This window comes from Heterodontus francisci, chromosome 6, assembly GCF_036365525.1.
Source record: "Heterodontus francisci isolate sHetFra1 chromosome 6, sHetFra1.hap1, whole genome shotgun sequence".
Classification (NCBI taxonomy): domain Eukaryota; kingdom Metazoa; phylum Chordata; class Chondrichthyes; order Heterodontiformes; family Heterodontidae; genus Heterodontus; species Heterodontus francisci.
This window is the reverse complement of record NC_090376.1, coordinates 26,753,296-26,779,007: the sequence shown is the minus strand read 5'-3', so window position 1 is coordinate 26,779,007 and position 25,712 is coordinate 26,753,296. Positions and strand designations below refer to the sequence as shown.

General features: G+C 41.8%; 2 protein-coding genes across 3 annotated transcripts in view; one reads left to right on the top strand and one right to left on the bottom strand.

Moving 5' to 3' along the window:
• Nucleotides 1-17,355, top strand: part of dnajb13 (DnaJ heat shock protein family (Hsp40) member B13) — a 73,003-nt gene extending 55,648 nt beyond the window's left edge. The window contains exons 6-8 of one of the 2 annotated variants that reach the window (XM_068033368.1): nt 3,405-3,518; nt 10,175-10,251; nt 14,631-17,355. In XM_068033368.1, coding sequence (XP_067889469.1) covers nt 3,405-3,518; nt 10,175-10,251; nt 14,631-14,784 — 345 coding nt within the window. In that variant the 3' untranslated portion in view covers nt 14,785-17,355. Of the gene's footprint in view, nt 1-3,404; nt 3,519-5,496; nt 5,640-10,174; nt 10,252-14,630 lie in introns of those variants that run through there. The other variant, XM_068033369.1, reaches the window with a different exon arrangement.
• A 4,744-nt stretch (nt 17,356-22,099) lies between these two features.
• The window catches only part of LOC137371204 (dicarboxylate carrier UCP2-like), a 28,377-nt gene continuing 24,764 nt past the window's right edge, over nt 22,100-25,712 (bottom strand). Inside the window, exons 7-8 of the mRNA XM_068033371.1 lie at nt 23,360-23,540; nt 22,100-22,801 (exon numbers count right to left, since the gene is read on the bottom strand). Of these exons, the coding sequence (XP_067889472.1) occupies nt 22,702-22,801; nt 23,360-23,540 (281 nt within the window). The 3' untranslated portion in view covers nt 22,100-22,701. The remainder of the gene's footprint in view (nt 22,802-23,359; nt 23,541-25,712) is intronic.

Genomic DNA, 25,712 nt, shown 5'->3' with positions numbered 1-25,712 from the left:
TTGCCTGGTCCGGAGGGCATTAGCTATGAGGAGAGGTTGAATAAACTCGGATTGTTTTCACTGGAACGACGGAGGTGGAGGGGTGACATGATAGAGGTTTACAAAGTTATGAGCGGCATGGACAGAGTGGATAGTCAGAAGCTTTTTCCCAGGATGGAAGAGTCAGTTACTAGGGGACATAGCTTTAAGGTGAGAGGGGCAAAGTTTAGAGGGGATGTGCGAGGCAAGTTCTTTACACAGAGGGTGGTGAGTGCCTGGAACTTGCTGCCGGGGGAGGTGGTGGAAGCAGGTACGATAATGACGTTTAAGAGGCATCTTGACAAATACATGAATAGGATGGGAATAGAGGGATACTGTCCCCGGAAGTGCAGAAGGTTTTAGTTTATGCAGGCATCAAGATCGACGCAGGCTTGGAGGGCCGAATGGCCTGTTCCTGTGCTGTACTGTTCTTTGTTCTTTGTCCTACATTTGGTCCATAGCCCTGCAGGTTTCGGCACTTGAGGTACATATTCAGATTTCTTTTGAATGAGTTGAGGGTTTCTGCCTCAACTACCTGTTCCAGACCCCCACCACCCTCTGGGTGAAAAACCATTTCCTCACTCCCCTCTAATCTTTCTACCAATCAGGGGAGGGAAGGGGTCAACTCTGCATGATTTTTATGGGGAAGGGAGCAAATGGGTCAGCTCTGCATTGTGTTGAACCGTGCATGGCTGGCAGCCTTTTAAAAATGGTGCCAGCACCTGCTCCTGCATCAGCTGACTACGTGAACATCGCCAATGCCACCTGTGCCACATGATTTGGGGGTGGTGGGGTGTGGCCGCCATCAATATGTTAAGTGGCCGCCCACTTAAAAAGATTTGGAAAGCGTAGAGGGGAGTTAAGGAAATGGTTTTTCACCCAGCGGGTGGTGTGGGTCTGGAACAGGTAGTTGAGGCAGAAACCCTCAACTCATTCAAAAGAAATCTGAATATGCACCTCAAGTGCCGAAATTTGCAGGGCTACGGACCAAATGCAGGAAGGTGGCATTTGAATGGGTGGATCGTTTTTCGGCCGGCACAGACACAATGGGCCAGGTGGCCTCTTTCTGTGCCGTAAACGTTCTATGGTTCTATGATTTCCCCATACAAATCATGCAGAGTTGATCCCGTCCCACCCCTTCCCATACAAATCATGCACAGTTGACCCCTTCCCCACATTGATGGCACCAGCTTCTCCTGGATGGGAAAGCGAAGGCGCATGAGTGCTGCACAACGAGCTCAAGATTGGGAACTGAAAGTAAGATCGCGGCAAATTGAATTTAAATTTATGAAGAGAGGTATTTTAAATACTAAAAGTAGGGCCCCGTCGCAGAGCAGCAGAGGTTCCACCACAGAGGCTCACCACCGGGAAAATCAGGCTCAGCAAACCCGGCATAAGGCTCCATGGTGGCCATTGCCGGGCCCCCTCACCACGAAACCCAAGGTCGGGCTGAGAACAAAATCCAGCCCTTTGTGTGAAGAAATGTTTCCTCATGTCTCGCCTGATGTGCAAGGCTCTGATTTTAGGGTTATGTCCCTTGTCCTAGACTCCCCCATCAGCGTAAAAAAGTTCTATCTACCTGAACAATTCCTTTCAAAATGCTTAAAAACTCAAACAAATCACCCCTTAACTTGCCATATTCCAGGGAATGCAAGCCTAGTTTATGCAGTCTCCTCATAATTTAACCACCACGGAGCCTTATGCCGGGTTTGCTGAGCCCGATTTTCCTGGTGGTGGTGAGCCTCTGTAGTGGATGCTCTGCAACGGGACCCTAATTTTAATATTTAAAATACCTCTCTTCATAAATTTAAATTTAATTCGCCGCGATCTTACTTTCAGTTCCCAATCTTGAGCTTGTTGGAGTCTGGTATATTCTGGTGAATCTGTGCTACACTCCTTCCAAGGCTAATATATCCTTTCTATGGTGTGGTTCCCAGAACTCTCCAGAGGTATTTAACCAGAGCTTTGCATAACTGTACCAAAATTTTCTCCCCTTTGTATTCTAGTCCATTAGATAGAAAGGCTCACATTCCATTATCCTTTTTGATTACTTATTGTACATGACCACTACATTTTAGTGATCTGTATACATGGATCTCTAAATCTCTTTGGATCACCACTGATCCTAGTCTTTCACCATTTAAGACATATTCATATTCATCCTTTTTGGTCCAAAATGGATGATCTCACACTAACCTGCTTTGAAAGCCATCCGCCACAGTTTTCCCACTCACTTAATCTATCAATGTCTCTCTGTAATTTTATGCTTCCACCTACACACTAAAAGCTAACCTTTGTCTCTCTCTATTTATCTGCCACTTCAGAAAGAGGAGGCCAGCCTTCCTGATGATGCAGCATGTCTCAATTTCAGCCTACAAGGACAAACTCAGAAGGAAATCTGCCATCCTTACCTGGTCTGGTCTACTTGTGACTCCAGACCCACAGCAAAGTGGTTGACTCTTAACTGCCCTCTGAAATGGCTTAGCGAGCCACTGAGTTCAAGGGCAGTTAGGATGGGCAATAAATGCTGGCCCATATCCTACAAACAAAAAAAAAAATATTTTTCCTACAAGGGTATTAAGAGACATGGAGTCGGGGTGGATGGATGAAGTTAGGGTACAGATCAGCTATGATCTCATTGAAGGGCGGAACAGACTCGAGGGGCTGCATGGTCTACTCCTGTTCCTATGTTCCTGTGTTTTGGCATTTCTGTCAAGTCCTGGAAGCTAGGCTACTGACATTGACCTCGTCTGTGATGTCTTTTCACTGGCAATGGAGATATTGCCTGGAGGGCTTTCTGCCCCTGGGGGCTGTGGGGGGTGGGGTGGGGAAACAGGATCTCTCACCTTTGCCCACCAGCATCATCAGAGGATATGATCTGCAGGTCTAACAGCCAACTCTGTTCAGAAATGTTTACTTCATTCTGCAACCAGAGTGAACCTCCCCTTTAAGAGGTTTGGCTGCCGTTAAGTGTTGTCACATTTCATCTCCCCTCTGCCCAATAGGTATGCAACCAATGGTAGCACTGGCTGCACATCTGATTCATTATAACAAGCTTGCAGCATGAGTATTATGTGCTACCTGGCATGTGGAGTGCAAGTCCTGACCCCTGTGCTTCTGTTTTTTGTCACAATCAGATTTCTAGGCCATTGACCCCTTATCCAAGTGACCATTATTTCCTTCCAAGCAGGTTATTCGACAACATAAAATATACCAATACAAATTGCAGAGAACCTTATCATTAAAAGCTGTTGATCAAAAATTTGTGCATCGTTCTTAGGATTAGTTGAAGAATGGTTGTGACTATGAAATGATGAAATAATTAATGAATTTTAACCACTTTTTTTTACTGGTTAAATTAGATACATTACGTTTGATTCATGCAGGGTCCAAATAATATTCCATCAGACATTATATTCATTGTGAAAGAGAAACCACATCATTGGTTCTGTCGAGAAGAAAATGATCTAATTTTCTGTGCTCCTATTTCCTTGGCAAAGGTACGTGCAATGTTCAGGCAGATTGTGGTGTCACTTCAGAGCTTGCATTAGGACTGTGGAATAGAAGTATATTTTTCTCTTGCAGGATATTATTTTACAGATGACATCGATAAGTACTCCTAAGTCTCAGTAAATATGTATCAACAGCATTATTGTAAAAGTCATTTTAAAGGGCTATTCTTCAGGGCAGATTTGTGTGGAGTCCAAGATATGGCTGAGATTTTAAATTGTACCTTTTCATCGTCTGCACTATGATGCAGAGCTACCAGTGCTGTTACATTGAGGCTGCATTTTGTGGGATCAAAAAGCAGCTCTTAGGTTGGATAGAAAATTGGTTGCATTCTCGTAGTTATTAGTGGTAGCACACATGTGTGGGTGTCAGTTACTAGTGCCGTCCTGCAGGGATCCATGTCAACTCTGTAGCTGTTCATCTTTATGAATGATCTGAATAAAGGCACTGGGGAAGCAGTCCATCTACTTTCTGTAACTCAGGATGACTTCTACTCATTGAACGCATCAATCTCCCTTATCGCATATACTGACAAACTATTCCAGAAAAACAAGGACTCTCTGCGAAAAAATGATCTGAATAAAGGCACTGGGGAAGCAGTCCACAGTTTTGCTGCTGGCACAAAAATATGTGTGGGAATTAGAGCTTCAGACAAAATAGCCTGCAGTTTGGTTTAGCCACATTGGGGCAATGGGCCAATGTATGGCAAATGTTATTCAGTGTCGACAAATGCCTTATGATGTATTTGTGCCGGGGTAATTCCAGATATGTATGCACCATGCAGAATTGCCCACTCAAGGCTGCTGAGTGGGAGAAAGATCTGGGGTTTGTAGTTCATGAAACATTGAAGATCCATGACCAGTATCAGGAAACCATAGTGAAAGCAGATAGGGTGTCAGTGGTATAGCTAGAACAATTGAGTATAAAACCAAAAGTGAAATTCTTACCTTGTAGAAAAGCTTAGTCTGGCCACATCCCTGCCCATTTTTGCTCCCCCCACCCCCCCCCCCCCCCCCCCCATCCCCCAACATGGTGGGGAATTATTGTGGCCAGGTAACAACAGATTCAGAGGTCAGCCACTCAATTGATACCTAGTTTAAGGGCTTTTATTTATCAAGAAAGAGTCGGGGACTTTTTGTTTTGATTCTGGTTAAGCATAGACCTCAGGGGGTAATATTGTGATCTCTAAAATAATGAATGGATTTGATTCCGTCCAGGTGAACCTTAGATAGGCAGTGGGCGGACTGGGTGACCTCAGTACAAGGTACAAAAGTATTGAGTTAGGTTAGGTGTCAGGAGCTACCTTTTTCACAAAGAGTCATCGCTTTTCTGGAATAGTTTGTCAGTATATGTGATAAGGGAGCTTGATGCATTCCATGAGTAGAAGTCATGAGTTACAGAAAGTAGATGGGTTCACTAGGACTAGTGATATCATCACTTCTTCTGGAGCTTATTTGATTGCCTTCAGGGGTCAGAGAGGAGTTTCCTTGAGTTTTCTTTCCCTAAATTGGCTTAAAGTCTTTCCTCTGAGTTTTTTTTGTTTCTTCAGGAGATTGCATTACCCGGGCTGGTGGGGAAGTGGTTTGATGGTGCATGTCGGTTGCATCATTATGGGATAGAGCTGACTTGATGAACCAATTAGTTCTTTCCTTTCATTTTTCATATGTCTATAACCTAGAATTTATGAACTTTTTTTGCATATTTAAGGGCCCCTAATTTACAATATCCATATTACAGAAAACCAAGGCCCACAGTCCATTTTACTGCTCCCTGTGTTTCTTTCAATTTCAAACATAGCCTTACATATTAAAACTTTATCTTACAGTTTCTTTGCTTCCTGCATAGTTAGATATATAAAATATTATGTTTTGAGCAAGTATTATGTAAATTGTATTTCATTTCAGATGTATTATGAGAGATTAATTGAGTAATTGATTAATTAAATAAGAGAATTTTCCTCCACACAAGATCAGGGGGCAGGTTGTTCAAACTTGCCCGTCTAAGAGCGAAGACCAAAGTACGGAAAGTCCTCATCAGGGAACTCCTCTTTGCTGACGATGCTGCTTTAACATCTCACACTGAAGAGTGTCTGCAGAGTCTCATCGACAGGTTTGCGGCTGCCTGCAACGAATTTGGCCTAACCATCAGCCTCAAGAAAATGAACATCATGGGACAGGACGTCAGAAATGCTCCATCCATCAATATTGGCGACCACGCTCTGGAAGTGGTTCAAGAGTTCACCTACCTAGGCTCAACTATCACCAGTAATCTGTCTCTAGATGCAGAAATCAACAAGCGCATGGGAAAGGCTTCCACAGCTATGTCCAGACTGGCCAAGAGAGTGTGGGAAAATGGCGCACTGACAGGGAACACAAAAGTCCGAGTGTATCAAGCCTGTGTCCTCAGTACCTTGCTCTATGGCAGCGAGGCCTGGACAACGTATGTCAGCCAAGAGCGACGTCTCAATTCATTCCATCTTCGCTGCCTCTGGACAATCCTTGGCATCAGGTGGCAGGACCGTATCTCCAAGACAGAAGTCCTCGAGGCGGCCAACATCCCCAGCTTATACACACTACTGAGTCAGCGGCGCTTGAGATGGCTTGGCCATGTGAGCCGCATGGAAGATGGCAGGATCCCCAAAGACACATTGTACAGCGAGCTCGCCACTGGTATCAGACCCACCGGCCGTCCATGTCTCCGCTTTAAAGATGTCTGCAAACGCGACATGAAGTCCTGTGATATTGATCACAAGTCGTGGGAGTCAGTTGCCAGTGATCGCCAGAGCTGGCGGACAGCCATAAAGGCGGGGCTAAAGTGTGGCGAGTCGAAGAGACTTAGCAGTTGGCAGGAAAAAAGACAGAAGCACAAAGGGAGAGCCAACTGTGTAACAGCCCCGACAAACAATTTCTTCTGCAGCACCTGTGGAAGAGTCTGTCACTCTAATATTGGCCTTTATAGCCACTCCAGGCGCTGCTCCACACACCACTGACCACCTCCAGGTGCTTACCCATTGTCTCTCGAGACAAGGAGGCCAAAGAAGAAGAAGAAGAAGAATTGCAGCATCACCTTGCCTAGAATATCAGATGAGCAAGCTGTCACATTCATTTAGGTGTGGGTCTTTAAAGTATAGACAAATATGAAATTTAAGAGAATATTAAGAAGCATCTTTCCTCTTTTTCCATAAAATTGTAGAAGTTTATACAACAGTAGGAAACCATTTGACTTATTGCACATGTGTGAGCTCTGTTAAAGCATCCATAGTGAATCCTACTGTCCTGCTTTCCTCATTGCTCTGTATCTTTCTCTGCTTCAAATCTTTATCTACTCTTCCTTTAAAAGATGTAATGGTGTCTGTCTACCCATTGTCTCTTGAGACAAGGAGGCCAAAGAAGAAGAAGGTGTCTGTCTATGTTACTCATGTTGAAACATTCCATGTTTTAAGAAGCCTTTAAAGACATTCTCCTAACCTCTCTCTTCACGCTCATAGATACAATTTTAAATCATTGCCCCTTCATTCTAACTCTACAATCAGTGGATATATTCTTTCTCTAAATTTCTCCTAATCTCTCCCATCATATTTAAATTTATGATTCCTTGCCACCAACTTCCCAGCTGAAGGGAATGGTAGTTCTTTATTCACCCTATAAAACCATTCATAATTTCTATTGGATTATCTCTTAGCTTTCTTTGTTCCAGTGAAAATACATATAGAACCCTCCTTCAAATTTGAATAAAGATAGAATCCTTCCAAAATTTGCCATTCCTACATTAATCCTCTTTCTGTTAGTTACTTTTGAGTTCACTTACAGATATATGTTTATACTAGAAATGTAGCTGCTCTAATCATTTGTAGTACATTCCAAAGCATATACCATTAAATAATTTCAACATTTCATTGTGCAAAATTTCACTTGTAATTTATGGAGACGCACAAAAAGATATTGGCAAGAAATGCTGAGCTGAGCAAAATAAGCTTCAGGTGAGGAGCAATATTAAAGCCCCATGCTCCTGAGAAAAAGTCCCTAAGGGTAAAACTTATTTAACGCATTACCAAGAAAACATGGGTAATTTTAAGTTTTTTTATGGGTCATTTCAATTTTTAGGTGCTTGTTGTATTACAAACATTTTAATGCTATATCTTAAGGTTACCGACAAAACAAGGTGATAGCCAAAATAATTTTTAAAATATATTTTGAACAATTTCATTGGTTCCCCATTTCTACCTTGCTAGTTTTTTTGTTGGTAGCTGTTTGAATATATCATTAGAGCCAATCTCTAGCAAATGTGTCATGAATTTTGCATGTGTGGCAGTTATATAAATAGATATCATGCAAAAGAGCATGTTATGCATCGTTGTCTCCTCCAGTACATGTAATTTAGAATTTTTGAAGAATAATGAGATAGTAATCTGACTGTAATTACTTTGGAAATCATTTCAGGTAGAATAACACATCATAATTAGAAGAACATTTTGGATGGTCACCATATTGGAAATCCCTTATAGGATTGCATTGGCACTTCATCTACATTATCCATATTTCAATACAAAGTGATTTCTGACAACGCAGCCGGCCACTGATGTCATCAGACTGCGCCAAGGTGTGCACATGCGCAGACGGTCTCCTGCTGTCTGCGCGTGCGCTGCGTTCTGACTTGCCAGGACTGGTTAGCGCATGCGCTGATGACATCATTGCGTGACGTGTGCATCTTCGGGGAACGCGCCTGGTCAGCCTCTGCGCATGCGCTTTATGCATACAGCATTGCAACGCTGACGGGTATTCACCCATGCGTCAAGCTCCGCTCCCCACCACCCCCCCCCCCCCGCTGCTCTCTCTGGCCGCTCTGCTCTTTCCGGCTGCTCTGCTCGTCCCCGGCCCGCTCGCTCGCTCGCCCCTGTCCCTGGCCCGCTCGCGCCCCCCAGCGCCCCCCCCCCCCCCCCGCCCCCCCATCCCTGGCCCACTCCGTCCCCACCCCCCTGTCCCCGTCCCGCTCTGCCACCGCCTGCTCCGCTCCACTTCCCCCCTCCCCCCCGGTCACCGGGCCGTTCGCTCTCTCCCTCCCGCCATTGTGTGCTGCCATGTGTTTAGGTTAGGTTGCCTTCATTTGCCTTCATGCTGCATTTGCGCATGTGCCACTGCAGCACCACCTAGTGGTAGCGTTGTCAGCGAACGCAGCCATTTCAATATTACATTTCATTCAAAATTCAATAGTAGCACAGCTGCAACAAAATAAACTGTTAATTTCTTCCAAATTTCTCTCCTTCTGCCTCTCCTCCTAAAACCTGCAGCTTGTGCTTGAGCTCTCCAGTATTTCTCTTCGTGCCTTAACCTAAAAAGTGGCCAACAGCAAGCTAATCAACTATGAAGGACATGACAGCTGACTCAGATCTTGCCTTCACCTGACTTCCACACTCCGTTTCCAGTATGGGGTTGCTAAGTACTGAGCAGGATCACTATCAGAAACTTTGGCTGATTTTCTTTTTTAAAATAATATACTATTCAGTTTAACGACATTGATGTCAACTGGAACATCCTACCTTCACCTCAGTTGAAGTTAGCTACTTCATTACAGACTAGTGATGCAATGTTGAATTTTCTTGATCTATATGGTTCAATACCATAGCACATGATGTAGTACTCAATTTTAAACAATACTAATGATCACTGACCTGAAAAGTTAACTCTGCTTCTCTCTCCACAGATGCTGCCAGGCCTGTTGAGTATTTCCAGCATTTCTTGTTTTTATTTTATACAATACTATTCTTGTAACCTAGAAATAACTGTTTGCAATATTAGCATATGAACTCTTAATGATATTCCCTTATCTACTATTTTAACAGAGGCATACATCCATTGAAACTGTTTAGAATCCAATTAAATAATCCAAAGTAAAATTTAAAATTACATTTCTGGCTACTCCAGTGCAGTGCTGAAACTAACTGAGGTGCACAAATTGACTTGAGCCCTAAATTTTGGGGAATCGCCTCATCTGCACTCAATGCTTCTTTTGAAGGTGTGACAGCTCAAGGACCCAACGTGTAGCGAACATTAGGAGCAAACCAGATGGCCTGGCACTTAATGCTGAAGTCCATGAATGTGTCACATGTTTTGTGATTTATGGAAATATTTTTGTGCCCTTCTCATGATTTGTACCCCCTTGTAAATAAGAAATTATCAGCAATACAGATTAGGAAAGTCCTGAACCCAGTTTCAGTCCTAGGTCTGAATTAGCTGATTTCAACTAGACAGTGGAAGAGTGGCCGTAGTTTTCCTGGACTAGAGGGGTGGGGGGGCGCGGGGTGGGAATCAATCAGGACTGCTATCCACCAATCCTGCTGGAAAACATACACGGATAGATGCTTGGTGAGGACAAGATTGAACTCAGCTACTGCCTCCACAATCAAATAGTCTGTCAAGTCTTACTGACAAGACATACAAAGATTTGCTTGAGGCGCTGGAATTCTGCCAGTGGCTGTGGAACTGTCCTATAGCATGAGTGAGTGCAGTGATTTCAAGACATAAAAAACAGAAATTTATCAAACTGTCAAAAAAATAACAGGAGCTGAAGAATTCATGTTCTCATTTTTTTTTTAGAGATTTTGTACAATTCATATGTTTTAATATTTAATGGGAAATTTGGATTTTAGGCCCTAACAGGCCATACCGTGGAAATTGAGACACTCGATGACAGATTTCTCAGCATCCCAATCAATGACATTGTCCAGTAAGTATTCATAAGATATTTTCATGCTGTTTTATTGTAGGCAGGAATCCATAAGCTTGTCCTCTGATTCTTCAGCCAAGTGGTTATTCTTCAGGTATCAATGTAGAGCCATAACAGTTTTACTCAATCCTCAGTTCTCCCCACATACATACATACATACGCAAACACACACACGCACACACAGCAGTTGGGGCCATTGTATTAGCAATCATGAGCAGGAATCCTGGCTGTTTCTTTCCATTCCTAGCTCAGGAGCACTGAGGCAAGTTGTTGTGCCACTTCTACATGCCAGTTGCAATATATTTGTATTTATCATAGGAACCTAAGAACGTGCAAAACTGCAAAAGACCATTTTGTTTATGTGGTCAGCTCCAGAGTTCTAAATGTACAGTTCATTACCTATACCTTTCAATAATTTTCTTATCAAATACTTATACACCTTCTTTATAAAATTGTTGATATTAGTAGCCTTCATCTCCTCCCCTGGCAGTCCATACATGTACCACCCTTTGTCAGGACAATCTCTAACATATTAATCCATGATAAATGTCAGGCTCAGCAGACTGTAATTTCTAACACAATCCTTTTACTCTTTTTAAAAGATAGGTATTCTCTCCAATTTTCTCTCCCAATTCTGCTGACTCTCCAAAAATCCCAGCAAGCACATAACAAATTTTGAATGCCATTTTCTTAGAAATTTTAATTGTCCTTAAAATTCGCTCCTCATTTTGTCACTGGGAGAGAGTAAACTGCTTCTTCCATGAACGCTAACACAAGGAAATTGCTTAGAATATTCATAATTTCCTGATTGCCCATTATCCGTATTTGTGCCTACTTCCTTCTAGCGAAATTAAGAGGGATCTGGCTCAGATTAAGTGGAAGGGAACACTGACAAACAGAACTGTAGATCAGCAATGGGGAGTATTGAAACAGGAAATGAAAAGGGTTCAAATCAAATATATTTCATTATGGAAAAAAAATATTTCAAAGGCTGGGTCTCCATAACTGAAGAGAGAGACTAAATCAAATTTGAAATTAAAAAAGGAAAAATTGACTGTTTACAGAGTAGATGCTAAAAAAGAAAATCAGGACAAATATAAAAAATATACAGAAGGTGCAAAGAAGACGGGTAGAAAGGGTAGAAGAGAGTATGACAGAAAATTAGCAATCTAAAAGTCAATAAAAGGATTTTTATAAGTATATTTTACTAAAAGGATAGTGAAGGTAGGGACAGCTACTAAGAGATAAAAGTGGCAGGTTTGTAGTGGAGATTTATGGAATGGTGGAGATGTTGCCTCAGTTTTCATAAAGAATGGGGATTTTGACATTGTCAAACCACCAGAGGCAGGGGTGGGGCTAATAACCTTCTGTCTCATAGGCAAGAGTTTTTTTAAATTCGTTCATGGGATGTGAGCATCGCTGGCAAAGCCAGTATTTATTGCCCATCCTGAATTGCCCTTGAGAAGGTAGTGGTAAACCACCTTCTTGATCCCCTGCATGTGGTGTAGGTGCACCCACAGTGCTGTTAGGGAGAAAGTTCCAGGATTTTGACCCAGCGACAGTGAAGGAATGGTGGGCAATATAGTTCCAAGCCAGGATGGTGTGTGACTTGGAGGGGAACTTGCAGGTAGTGGTGTTCCCATGCATTTGCTGCCCTTGTCCTCCAAGGCGGTGGAGGTCACAGGTTTGGAAGGTGCTGTTGGAGGGGCCTTGATGAGTTCACAGAATTCACAGAATTGTTACTGCACAGAAGGAGGCCATTCAGCCTATCATATCTGCACCAGCTCACTGAAAGAGTAGTTTACCGAGTGCCATTCACCACCTTCTCCCCATAGCCCTGCATATTCTTCCTTTTCAGATAACAATCCAATCCCCTCTTGAAGGCCTCGATTGAACCTGCCTCCACCATACTCTAGGGCAGTGCATTTCAGATCCTAACCACTCACTGTGTGAAAAATCTTTTCCTCATGTCGCATTGCTTAGTTTGCCAATCACCTTCAGTCTGTGTCCTCTTGTTCTCGATCCCTCCACCAATGGGAACAGTTTTTCCCTTTCTACCCTGTTCAGACCCCTCATGATTTTGAACACATCTGTCAAATCTCCTCTCAACCTTCTCTTCTTCAAAGAAAACAGTCCCAGCTTCTCCAGTCTTGTGAACCTTTTCTTCAGTCTTTCCAATGCCTTCACATTTTTCCTGAAGTGTGACATCCAGAACTGGACACAAACTCCACTTGAGGCCGAACCAGTGTTCTATACAAGTTTAACATAACTTTCTTGCTTTTGTACTCTAGGCCCCTATTAATGAAACCTAGGATGCTGTATGCTCTATTAACCGCTCTCTCAACCTGTAGTGCCATCTTCAATGATCTATGTACATCTACACCCAGGTCCCTCTGCTTCTGCACCCCCCTTTAGAATTGCACCCTTTATTTTATATCGTCTCTCCACATTCTTCCTATCAAAATGAATCACTTCACACTTCTCTGCATTAAATGTCATCTGCCATGTTTGACCTGATACCATGAGCCTTCATGGGGTCAGGAGTCAATGTTGAGGATTCCCAGGACCACTCCCTCCCAACTTTATACACTGTGCTGCCACTTCTGGTGGCTCTGTCCTGCCGGTGGGACAGGACATACCCCAAGATGGTGATGGAGGAGTCTGGGACATTGGCTGTAAGGTATGATTCGGTGAGTCTGACTATGTCAGGCTGTTGCTTGACTAGTCCGGGACAACTCTCCCAATTTCGACAGAAGTCCCTCCGTAATAGGTGAGGAGGACTCTATAGAGTCACAGAATCCACAGAATTGTTACAGCGCAGAAGGTAGCCATTCGGCCCATCATGTCCGCACCTGCTGTCCGAAAGAGCAGTTCACTTAATGCCACTCCCCCACCTTGTGCCTAGGTCAATGCTGGGTGGTCTGACTGGTCTTATTTGGACTTTTCTGTAGTGGTTTGTTACAACTGAGTGGCTTGCTGGGCCATTTCAGAGGGTTGATATTGCTGTGGGTCTGCAGCAACATGTAGCCCAGACTGGGTAAGGATGGCAGATTTCCTTCCCTGAAGGACATTAGTGAACTACAATCCCATAGTTTCACGAGCATCATTACTGAGACCAGCTTTTTATTCCAGATTTATTCATAAATATAAATTCATCAGCTGCTGTGGTGGGATTTGAACTCATGTCTCTGGAGCATTAGACCGTGCCTCTGGATTACTAGTCTAGTAACATTGCTACTATGTTACCATTCCCATCTCAGTACTGCCACTGAGCCAAGCTGACAGTTGCTTTTTTTCAATGGAACTTAGAAAGTGAAGGAGTGATCTGTTAGAGGTCTTCAAGATAAGTTACAACAAAGTAAATAGTGATAGATCAGTTCCAATAGCCAGTGAGATGGTAACAAGAGGGCACAAATTTAAGATAATCACAAAAACAGTTAACAGACAAGTTAGAACAAAATTCTTTACATAAGGGTGGTTAGAATGCCAATTTCCCTACCACAATCCATTGTTGAAGGAGAATCCATAAATTGTTTTAAAGGAGAATTAGAAAGTTGCTCGAAAAGTAATATTAAAGGGTATAAGGAGTGAGCAAGTGAATGTTGTGGACAAGGTGGCTTACGGAGAAAAACATTGGCACATACTTGATGGAAGAAATAGGCAATGTCCTGCTGTAACCTTCTAAGAATTTATAATTTACACATACAAAGTGCTTAATATTTAAAAGGTTATTAAATGATTACCCATTGCATTACCCTTATTTGGGCAAAAAAAATACTGGTGAAATTAATTTTTTTTAATTCCGGGGAAAAAAATTTGCTCAGAGTTTGAGTTAATAATTTTTAACAATATTAACTTCTGCCACAAATCACAAAGATTGTTACTGAATTTCGGCACTCTTCATTGCAGGCCAGAAAGAAATAACAGCTCAAATATTAGACGTATTTCGTTCTAGGGTTTTGTGTTACTCATTCTTTGATTTTAGATTAATATTGGTCAACTTGCCACTAACATATCATACGCAGTCAACCCAGAAACTCAAGATCTGCTTTTTGAAAACATTGGGATATTGTCTTTTTCCTGCCCTTTGATGCCCTGGCCAATATTTACACCTTAACCAACATCACTAAAAGAACAGATTATGTAGTTCTTATTACATTGTTGATTGTCAGACCTTGCTGTGCACAAATTTGCTGCTACAAACTTTACAACAATGACCACACCTCAAAAGTACTTCATTAGCTGTAAAATGCTTTGGACGTCCTAAGATTGTGGAAGGTGCTATATAAATGCAAGTTTTCCTTTCTTATTTCTCTTTATACAATCTAGGAAAAGTGCCCTGATTCCTAGTAATTCCTATTATTTTCTTTTTTCCCTAGTCCTAAATACACTAAAGTAGTCCCAGGAGAAGGAATGCCCTTATCCAAGGATCCATTACAAAAAGGAAACCTTGTGATCCAGTTTGATATCAAATTTCCGGAAAAGCTCACACCACCAAAGAAGAAGCTGATTAATAAAGCGTTACACAAATGAAGTCAACAAAAGCAATAAGAAAGACAGTTATTAAAGAGTCAGGATTGTATCTATCCCTCTGTATTGATATATAGCACATTAATTTGTTTATAACATAAATGAAAGTGTGTGTTTTTAAATAGGAATTACTGAAGCAAACTTTTCCTGTTTGGTTATAGTGTGTTACATTTCCTATAAGAGTTGATGAATTATGGTGAGCCTTTGTTGTAATTAAATTACACAATTATAGTCTTCGCTGATCCATGTGTTCCAGTCAGAGAAACAACTTTTACACAGATCAACTGATATTTATTTTAGAGATGAAAATAAAAATTGTGAATGCTGGAAATCGAAATTAAAACAGAAAATGCTGAAAATACACTTCAGGTCATCGGAAAGAAAGAATTTGATGAGAATTTCCCTAGGACTCTCCCAATCTCCCGCTATAACTTCTGTGGAAGATCAGGGAAATTATGGAAAAAAGGCCATTTTTAGCTGTTTACGCCCTTTCTTCTGGGGTTTTTTCAATTACCTACCAGAGAACCTCCCAGCAAAATGTTCATCTGTTTTTACTTTTTATTTCAGCAAGTCCCTATCTTGAGAATTAATTTTTTAAAAAGGCTTGAATAGATAAACTAGTCTGGGTTTTTATGACATAAATATATCCCTGGTTATTTTGGCAGTATTCCTAATTTTGGTTTAGTTGCTCCAGGTGCATAATTTCTACATCCAGTTCTACACAGCCATAATGGCTTTGTTAATTATTAGGTAGTACGAATGAACTGAGCAAACTTCCTTTTTTGCATTAAATTCCTTTGTATTTCAGTGGGAATCCTAAAAAGTCACAATGGAAGTAGGTTTAAAACGAACCATCGTATCCTGACTTCAATCATGTGTTGATTTAAACATTGTTTTTGTGGAGCTTTTAGTTTGATTGCTCGCAGTATCACAAAGAGCAAACGGCGAAGGAGACTCATCAGATGAACAATGATCCTTTTCAGTGAATTTGTAGGAACAAACTAATTTGACTTTAACACAGCAGCAGTGTCTTTTTTTCTTCATCTAGGATGTTCTCATTGACTCGTTATTTGTTACGCATTGGCCTGGAAATGTGCTGAAGGATGGCATTTTGATATTTTCAATGGCTATGAAAATAATAGGTGCAAATATATACATCTCCTCCATGGCACAGGATCTCATAGTCAACACTGTCCAATTCGTTTTATGCACTATGACAGTCTAGAGGAGTGAACGTACATAAATGTTCGATTTTTAAAATATTATGGGAAATGTTATCTCCTGTTTAACATTGTGTTTTATTTGCTTTGGGACTGATCATGCAATTGCTCAGTACCCGTTTGCATAGGTTGCAGATAACCTTGAAAATTGCTGGAACTCAGCATCCATGTAAAACAGGTGCTGAATGATTGGCTCTTCTGTCATGTTGTTCTCAGATCTTTAAAGGGGAAGCTGGGTGGAAGCTGCAACAAGTAGCTGTATTTTAACACGTTGATTTCCTTATTTTATAGGGCCCACACCTGCACCCCAATAGGTAGATCTTGCCTAACGTTGCATAGTTTATGGACATCAGTTGCTGATATCCCCATTGGCCCTTAAAGGTGCACATCTTTTTAGGCTGAAAATGTTTGGGAGGTAGCAAAGCCCAATTCAGCAACCAAGCTTTGGACATCCTGCTGCACGAAGTCCCTCCAAAAATTCCATATCTTTCCCTGGCACTTGCCTCATGCTGAATCAGGTATTTTGAAATCTTGAGGTGCTATTCAATCCGATTTGAACTTTAACTCTATATCATCTCCATCAAAAAGACGCCCCTAGTTTTGCTGCTATAATATCGCCTGTGTCAGCCCATCTGCCACTGAAACACTCATCCATGTCTTTGTCACCTCCAGACACAGCTTTTCTAATGCTGTCCTGGTAGGCATCCAAATCTCTGCTCTCTCAACTTCCGGCTCATCTAAAATGGATGCTGCTGCCTGTATGCTGTCCTGAACCAAGTCCTTGTTGACCTACATTGGCTCCCATGCCCCCAGCACCTCCAATTTAAAATTTTCATTCTCGTGTTTAGGTTTCTTCATAGCCTCACCTCTCCCTATCTCTCTAACCTCCTCCAGCCTTACAATCTACCCCTGTGCTCCAAACTCTCTATTCCTCTGGCCTCTTGTGCATCCCAGGCCATACCTTCAATCATCTAAGCCTCTCACTCTGGGATTTCCTCTCTCAACCTCACCTCTCAGTCACTCCTCTTTAACCAAGTTACTGGTCATTCCACCTAAGAATATATCCTCCTTTTGCTCAGCGTCAATTTTTGTCTGAATACATCTCTGTGAAGCACCTGGACACATTTTACTGTATATTAAAGGCACTATATAAATGCACATTATTGATAGTATTGGTGAGTGGATTGTTTTTTGACTCAAGTGAAGTCTTATGAGGAAAGGTTAGACAGACTGGGCTTGTTTTCACTGGAGTTTGGAAGAATGAGGGGAGACTTGATTGAAGTATATAAGATCCTGAACAGTCTTGACAAGCTGGATGTGGAGAGGATGTTTCCTCTTGTGGGTGAGTCCAGAACTAGGGGGCACTGTTTTAAAATTAGGGGTCGCCCTTTTAGAACAGAGATGAGAATTCCTTTCTCTGAGGTTTGTGCGACTTTGGAACTCTGCCTCAGAAGGTGGTGGAGGCGGGGTTATTGAATATTTTTAAGGTGGAGGTAGATAGATTCTTAAATAAAAACAAGAAATGCTGAAAATACTCAGCAGGTCTGGCAGCATCTGTGGAGAGAGAAGCAGAGTTAATGTTTCAAGTCAGTGACCCTTTGTCAGAACTAGCAGGTTTTTATTTCAGATTTCCAGCATCCACAGTATTTTGCTTTTATTATAGATAGATTCTTGTTAGGCAAAGGAATCAAGGGTTATCGGGGATAGATGGGAGTGTGGAATTCAAAACAAATAGATCAGCCATGATCTTACTGAATGGTGGAACAGGCTCGAGAGGCCGAATGGCCTACTTCTGCTCCTAATTTGTATGAAGTTTGCAGTATATAAATTTTATTAACTTTATATAAATGAGCTGGATTTGAATATAGGTAGTACAATTTCAAAGTTTGTGGACGATACAAACCTTGGCAACGTAGTCAATAGCAAGCAGCAGACTTCAGAACAGACATGACTGGAGAGATAGGATACACTTGGCAGATGAAATTTAAATGCGGATAGTTGTAAAATGATGCATTTTGGAACAACATGGAGAGAAAGTATAATCTAACTAGTGCCATTTTGAGGGGACCAAAAATTGACAAATCTTTGAAGATGGCTGGGCAACTTGAAAAAGCTGTTAAGAAAGCATGAGAGATACATGGCTTCAGAAATTGGGGCACTGAATACAAAAACAAGGAAGTTATGCTAAACCTTTCCAAAGCTCTGGCAAAGCCTCAGCTGGAGTATTGCATACAATTCTGGACACCACACTTTAGAATGTTAAAACTCTGAACAAAGTACAGTGGAGATTTACGAGAGATAAGTGAGTTCAGTTATGTGGATGGATTGGAAAAGCCAGGTTGTTCTCCTTAGAGCAGAGAGAAGGTGAAAAGGAAACCTAATGGGAGGTATTCAAAATTGTGAGGAGTTTGATAGAGCAAGTAGAGAAAAGGTATTTTCTCTGGTAAATGGGTCAATAACCAGCAGTAAAATAATTGGCAAAACAACTAGAAGGTTGTTAAGGTCTGGAACATTACCTCAATATGGGAAAATTAGATTCCATAGCAACTTTCAAATCACAATTGGACATGTACTTGAAGTGGATTAATTTGGAGGGCTATGGAACTAAATGGGACTGATCTTTCAAAAAGCTGGCACAGAATGGCCTGATTCTGTGTTGTAAGGTTCTATAAAGGCTTCACTGATTGATATTAAAATCCAAACAGAGTCTAAATTCAATTGTATACTTAAGAACATCTCAGGAAGCTCAGGTTTCTGGTATTGTGGTAGATTCCCAGCACTCAGACCTTCTAAAGGTTTAACCCCACACCCACCATACTTAACTAGCATTTGTAACACCATTTAGGATTATTTAAAGTGTTTTTTTTCTCCATTTCTCAATTGACTTTGAAATGGGAGCAGAAAAGATTTCAACCTAGTTTTGTCTTCTCAATCATCTTTTAGAAGATTCATCTTGCGTTAATTCTTTTGAGAGATGTGGGGAGATGTCATCTTGCACAAGTTATAAACACTTTGTAAATTGATCATGGTCTCCTGTACCTGTACTAAATTTTATTTGCACAAACAATGGCACAGAATTTGCTGGAGCAGAACATCTTGCAACAATGTTACTTTTTTTTCCCCTTCAACCTGTAGCTCTGGGGAAAAAAAAAAACTTTGCTCTTCGAATTGCTGCAAGTGCAAGCTGAAGTCAACAGGTGAGCTACGGCTTTTGAGAGACCAACAGTGGAGCGGCATAAATTGTTCTGCAATTTATGGGAATTTGCAACTCATGACATATCTCTCCCTTGTCACAAGATACTGCATTAATTATACAGTAAACAGCATAGATATTAACTCACTATTATTTTCCCAGCAAATTGAGCAAAAATATTTATGGGAATTTATTACTATATGTGCCAAATAGTCACTTGGTACTATAGAACTTGAGTATTGCTGAAAACAGAGACATTTTGTCAAAGCTTTTCATCTTGCATTCATCAGAACAATTCGTAAGAATACCAAATGTAAGGAAAAGCAACATGTTTATACTATATGAGAAGAGTGCTAATTGATTGGCAAGTAGACTCTGATTGGTAGAGGTGTTGCCATAGAGAATGTACCAGTTTATGGTGACTGACAATTAACTGCCAAACTTTGTTTGAAATTTAAACCAAGCAGCTTTACTCTGATTGGTCAAGGATTGCCCTGAGGAATGAACCAGCTGAAACAGAACATGTACACACATTGCGCCTTTCTGTCTGCAAAGGACAGGGCCTATGTATTAATATAGGTAGCTTCCAGTAGGTGCAAATGCGCCACACTGCGCGCCCGACTGACAGTCTTAAATTGGTTGTTAGCGTAGTTCTTAGCACACGGAGGGTTATTTAGAAAAGTTGTCCAATCGCGGAATCACATCTAATGTTGCAAAACTCAAAACAGTGTCCAATTTTTTTTTTTTTTTTTAATTCATTCATGGGATGTGGGCATCGCTGGCTAAGCCAGCATTTATTGCCCATCCCTAATTGCCCTCGAGAAGGTGGTGGTGAGCTGCCGCCTTGAACCGCTGCAGTCCACGAGGTAGGTACATCCACAGTGCTGTTAGAGAACCTTTGACACTGGGTCAAAACCTTATTAATCAAAAATTAAGCAAAATAGAAAAAAAGGTTGCTGAAATCAGAAGATAAATACATGAGTATATTACTTTTACAAGTATATTAAGGGCAAGAGGATAACCAGGGAAAGAGTAGGGACCAAAGTGGCAATATGTGCGTGGAGCCGGAGGACATAGGTGAGGTTTTAAATGATTACTTTTCATCTGTGTTCACTATGGCGAAGGACAGTATAGGTGTAGAGATCAGGGAGGGGGATTGTGATGTACTTGAACAAATTAGCATTGAAAGGGAGGAAGTATCAGCTGTCTCAGCGAGCTTAAAAGTGGATAAATCCCCAGGGCCAGATGAGATGTATCCCAGGCTGTTAAGTGAGGCAAGGGAGGGGATAGCAGGGGCTCTGACACAAATTTTCACATCCTCTCTGGCCACAGGAGGTGCCAGAAGACAGCAAATGTGGTACCAATATTCAAGAAGGGTAGCAGGGACAAACCAGATAATTACAGGCGAATAAGTCTAACATCAGTGGTAGGGAAACTATTGGAAAAAATTCTGAGTGACAGGATTAATCTCCACTTGCCGAGGCAGGGATAGTCAGCATGGCTTTGTCAGGAGGAGATTGTGTCTAACAAACTTGATTGAATTTTTCGAGGAGGTGACTATATGTGTAGATGAGGGTAAGGCAGTTGATGTAGTCTAGATGAACTTCAGTAAGGCTTTTGATAAGGTCCCACATGGGAGATTGGTTAAGAAGGCAAGAGCCCGTGGGATCCAGGGCAATTTGGAAAACTGGATCCAAAATTAGCTTAGTGGCAGGAGTCAGAGGGTGATGGTCATGGGTTGCTTTTGCGAGTGGAAGCCTGTGAGCAGTGGTGTACCGCAGCTGCTTGTAGTGTACATTAATGATTTGGATGTGAATATAGGAGGTATGATCTGTACATTCGCAGAGGACACGAAAATTGGTGGTGTTGTAAATAGTGAGGAGGAAAGCCTTAGATTACAGGACAATATCGATGAGCTGGTAAGATGGGTGGAGCAGTGGCAAATAGAATTTAATCCAGAGAAGTGTGAGGTGATGCATTTTGGGAGGACTAACAAGGCAACAGAATATACAATGGATGGTAGGACCCTAGGAAGTACAGAGGGACGTTGGGGTGCTTGTCCATAGATCACTGAAGGCAGCAGCACAGGTAGATAAAAGGTGGTTGGGAAGGCATATGGGATACTTGCCTTTATTAGCTGAGGCATAGAATATAACAGCAGGGAGGTTATGATGGAGCTGTATAAAAATGCTGGTTAGGCCACAGCTGGAATACTGTGTACAGTTCTGGTCACCACACTATAGGAAGGATGTGATTGCACTGGAGAGGGTACAGAGGAGATTCACCAGGATGTTGCCTGGACTGCAGCATTTCAGCTATGAAGAGGGACTGGATTGGCTAGGGTTGTTTCCCTTAGAGCAGAGAAGGCTGAGGGGAGATATGATTGAGGTATACAAGATTATGAAGGGCATTGATAGGAAGAAACTTTTTCCCTTCGTGGAGGGATCAATAACCAAGGGGCATAGATTTAAAAGGTAAGGGGCAGGTGGTTCAGACGGGGGTTTGAGGAAAAAAAATTTCACCCGGAGGGTGATTGGAATCTGGAACACATTACCGGAAGGGGTGGTAGAGGCAGGAACCCACACAACATTTTAGTAGTATTTAGATGAGCACTTGAAAACACCATAGCATAGAAGGCTACGGGCCAAGTGCTGGAAAATGGGATTAGAATAGATAGGGGCTTGATGGCCGGCACAGACATGATGGGCCGAAGGGCCCGTTGCTGTGCTGTATAACTCTATGAAAGGCCATATCCAAAATCCAAACTGCCACTATGAGAGATTATAACTAAAACTCAAGAAAACAATTCTTCACTTTTAAACCAGGTTCTATTTTAAATGTAAAATGGGCAGTGTGTTATTGAATGCACAAGATCCAAGCACAAACCTGGAAACAGAATACACACTTTACCATGAGAATCAGTTTTTATTGATTTGAAGCAACAATGAAACATATTAAAAAGGAATATTTTACTTTAAGTGGAACAGCAACAGTACTATAAAAAGTAATAAAGTCAAGCACTGTCACTTCAGACTGGAATCAAGATCCTTCCTGTATGTTACTTGCCTCCACAGTAAAATTTTCCAACTGCTAATAGAGTTCCTAAAAACAAATTTACTATGAGTTTCTGCTTCCTGCTGATCTATCTTGTTTAGAATTGTATCAATTTATTGGAGGAAACAGAAAATTCATTGTTGAGACAATTCTATCAGTGTGTGTATGATCCGTGGTAAAAGAAGTCTGTGGTGGCTGTTTTCAGTAGTGTGATACATAGTGCCAAAGAAAGATATGAAAATCAGTAAAGAAATTAAATAATCAGAGAACAATGGAACATTAAGATTTAAAAACTGAAAACCATTCCCAAGGTCTTACAAAACCTACTTGGAGCAAATATGCAAAATTCTAAAGAAAGAGGTAGGAGGAACTAAAAAGAGTTATTATTGGTATACAAGTTGTGCAAATTCAGCAGCTAAAACTGAACATTACTTTTGTTTACAGAGAAGATTCTTAAGAAAATGTAGCTACCATCATAGCTCGTTTCAGCTGTTCATAGGTAATAAACATCACTATGTTCCATGATCCCAGGCGTAGAAATGATGGCATAAACCTGGAATGAAATAATAATTGCACTTAGATGCATGGGTACATTTGCTACACTAATTGCATACAGCAAATCAGATTTAGATTTAAAAGGATGTATTGTATGCTTTAAAGATTTTACAAAGTTTATTCTAGATGCCAATAACTGGTATCTATTTTAAGCTGAAATCTTGAAGTTATGCAATATTGCATTACTTAAAAATATGGAAATAGGAAGCAGCTCAGTTATAAACCAATTTAGTGTTTAATTTAAAATGATGGAATTAATGAAGTTAAAAGGATGCCCCAACTTCTTTCAATGTCCTTCCAAGCTCTCCACTTCCTCTCCTTTGGCCCTCCGTTGGAGCCAACAGTTGCTGGTGATCTGCTAAACAGCTTCCTTGTTTTTCCTCTTCCATACCCTCAAATTCCAGTTTCCTATTGGCATCTCAATTGCTGTGATTCAATCTTCATCTCATGAACATGCACCTCCCCAAATTAAGGCAGGGACATCCGGTAACAAAGGTGCAACCATGAGCCAACACTATGCTTTACCATATTAGAAACATTAGCGATGAGCACTTACCCTTTATAGAAGGCTGTAAGACCCTCCTTTGTAAACATGGTTACTGCACAGTTTAAGGCACTGTTGTATTGGCCAGGGGCAGAGTTCATGTATCTTGTCTTCACTACATCAACAGGCGAAGCAATAATGGTTGTGCAGAATCCAGCACCAATAGCAGAAGAGAAATGGCATGGAAGGTTATCTGTAGGGAAGACATTAAAACATTGCTTTGAAAAATATTTCTGCATCCAATTCAGTTAAAATGCCTTTTAGATTAACATTCCTCCAAAGTCCATTTTAGAACCTGTTAAAAATTGATAGAAATAGAAGTTATTCCAATTTATGGAGGCAGAACTTTGATGGCCCCATAAAACCCCATCAATATACAGCTCAGCATTTCCTATTAAACAGATTAATTATTTATTGATTTAAAAAAAAAATCTGGTGTAGCCCCAGGGCATCAGAGGACTCCAAATGCAGTAACACCATTGGCCATCTCCTACTTCAAAAGCAGTCACCATCTCCAGCTGGAGGAAAGCAGCTCATTCCTATTAGGTGTAGCTCTTCCCTGGGCACCACAGCCAGACAGGCCATTGGGAAGAGAAGGTGTACTTCTCACCTATGCTCCCAGGGAAGGCTCAAACAAAGCAACTTCGTAGAATTCACCTCCCTCAACATTTAACTAGAGTGGATATAAACTTTAAACAAAAAAAGAGACAGTAAGAGTCGTATATAGAAAAAGTATATTAGATTTTTAAAAAGTTCCATTTATATTAAAATAGCTCATGCTTCAGTTATGTTTGAACTGTTAAGATTCTGAATGGCAATCACGGCTTTCAATATTTCAAATTTGATAGAAATAGAATTTATTCATAGAGTTATTGTATTGCCTTCAAATTTGTTGCACAAGGTATTTTATAAATTTTCTAAGTGCCAATGAAACAAAATAGACAATATCAACATTTTATCCAGCCCTTGAACACAGGCTGAGGCAGACAAAATGGCGTGCGGTGACAACTGGCAGCATGCAGTTCAGCTGAAAAAAAAAATAGGTGCTGAGAGTTTCCCCATCAAGGGAAAGGCCTTTCAGTCAAGGTAGTAACTTTGACTGCATGGTACACCAATCCTCGACACGCAAGAGCTGTGGAAGAGGTCAAAGAACAGTCCTCATTTCCTCACTGAGCCCTCACCATCCGTAAACAAGAGGACACACAGACAAACAGACATCTCAAATTTGCCGGAAATTGAGACTTCATGGAGAGGTATAAACACAAAGGGCAGGATTTTTTCACCTTGCTCCCTGCCAAAATGGCAGGACCATTAGCAGGTCAGGAATCAGTTGACAGCTGCAGTAGGCTTTGCCAAGGCTCTTTAACGGAGCCAAAGTATTTACATCGCACCTCAAAGTTTCCTGGTTAATCGGGGTTGGGGGGTGGAGGTGTTAAGAAAAGAGACAGTGCCGGATGACATGCTGGATTCATCAAATGAATGATGTCTAATTAAAAAGGATCCTGACATGGGTTAGAATGGGTCAACTGGACATGGAATTTTGAGGCGGCAACAACCACAGGAAGGCTGCTCCCCGGGCCTCTCACTCTTACCTGGGGAGGTCCTGCTGCAGGTTCTGAGGGACAGCAGGGAGGTGAGCTTTCCCAAGAACAGGAGAATGAGGACAACTCTCCAATCCAGCAGGCGTTACTGGAAATGGTCGAGGACGTCAGCAGCAGGAACGTGGTCCCTCCAACCTAAAAATGATGCACCGAGTGGATCCAGGACCTCAGGAGGGCATGGCAGCCAAGTGGTATAACTCAGATACCAAGCCTCAGACTCGGACTTGCCCAGCATTTTCCTGCACAGCACTCTCTAGGTCAACATACCTTGCCACTCTACTCATTCCTCTCTCTGCAGGCACCTCATACCGCCATCTGAACAGCCAATACTCTCACCCTCATCCTATTGCCCTCTCACACCCATATGTCACACAGTCACCCTCCACAAATGTTGTCCTTCCCTGATACCCATAAAAGCCATTTCCAACACTCTGCTTTCCTTGCAGAAGAGAACACACAACCTCTGAGAGGCAGAGACCTGGAAGTTGGGGAGGGGGGGGGGGGGGGGGGGGGGCAGGCAGTGCTTGGTGGCTTTCCAGTGACTGGCACCTCAACAGTCACTGGCAATGCATGCCCAACTGCTCCATTGGGAAGGTCTCGTTTTAGGAGGCTGCAGAAGTCGGCAACAATCTGCCGTGAGAACCTGAGCATCCTGAGGCACTGGTGCTCATACAAGTGGAGAGTTGATCCTATAGACCCAGTGTTGGAGTCTTGCCTCCTTGGAGCTGGAACCCTCTGTCCATCCTCTCTGCCCTGTGGAGCAG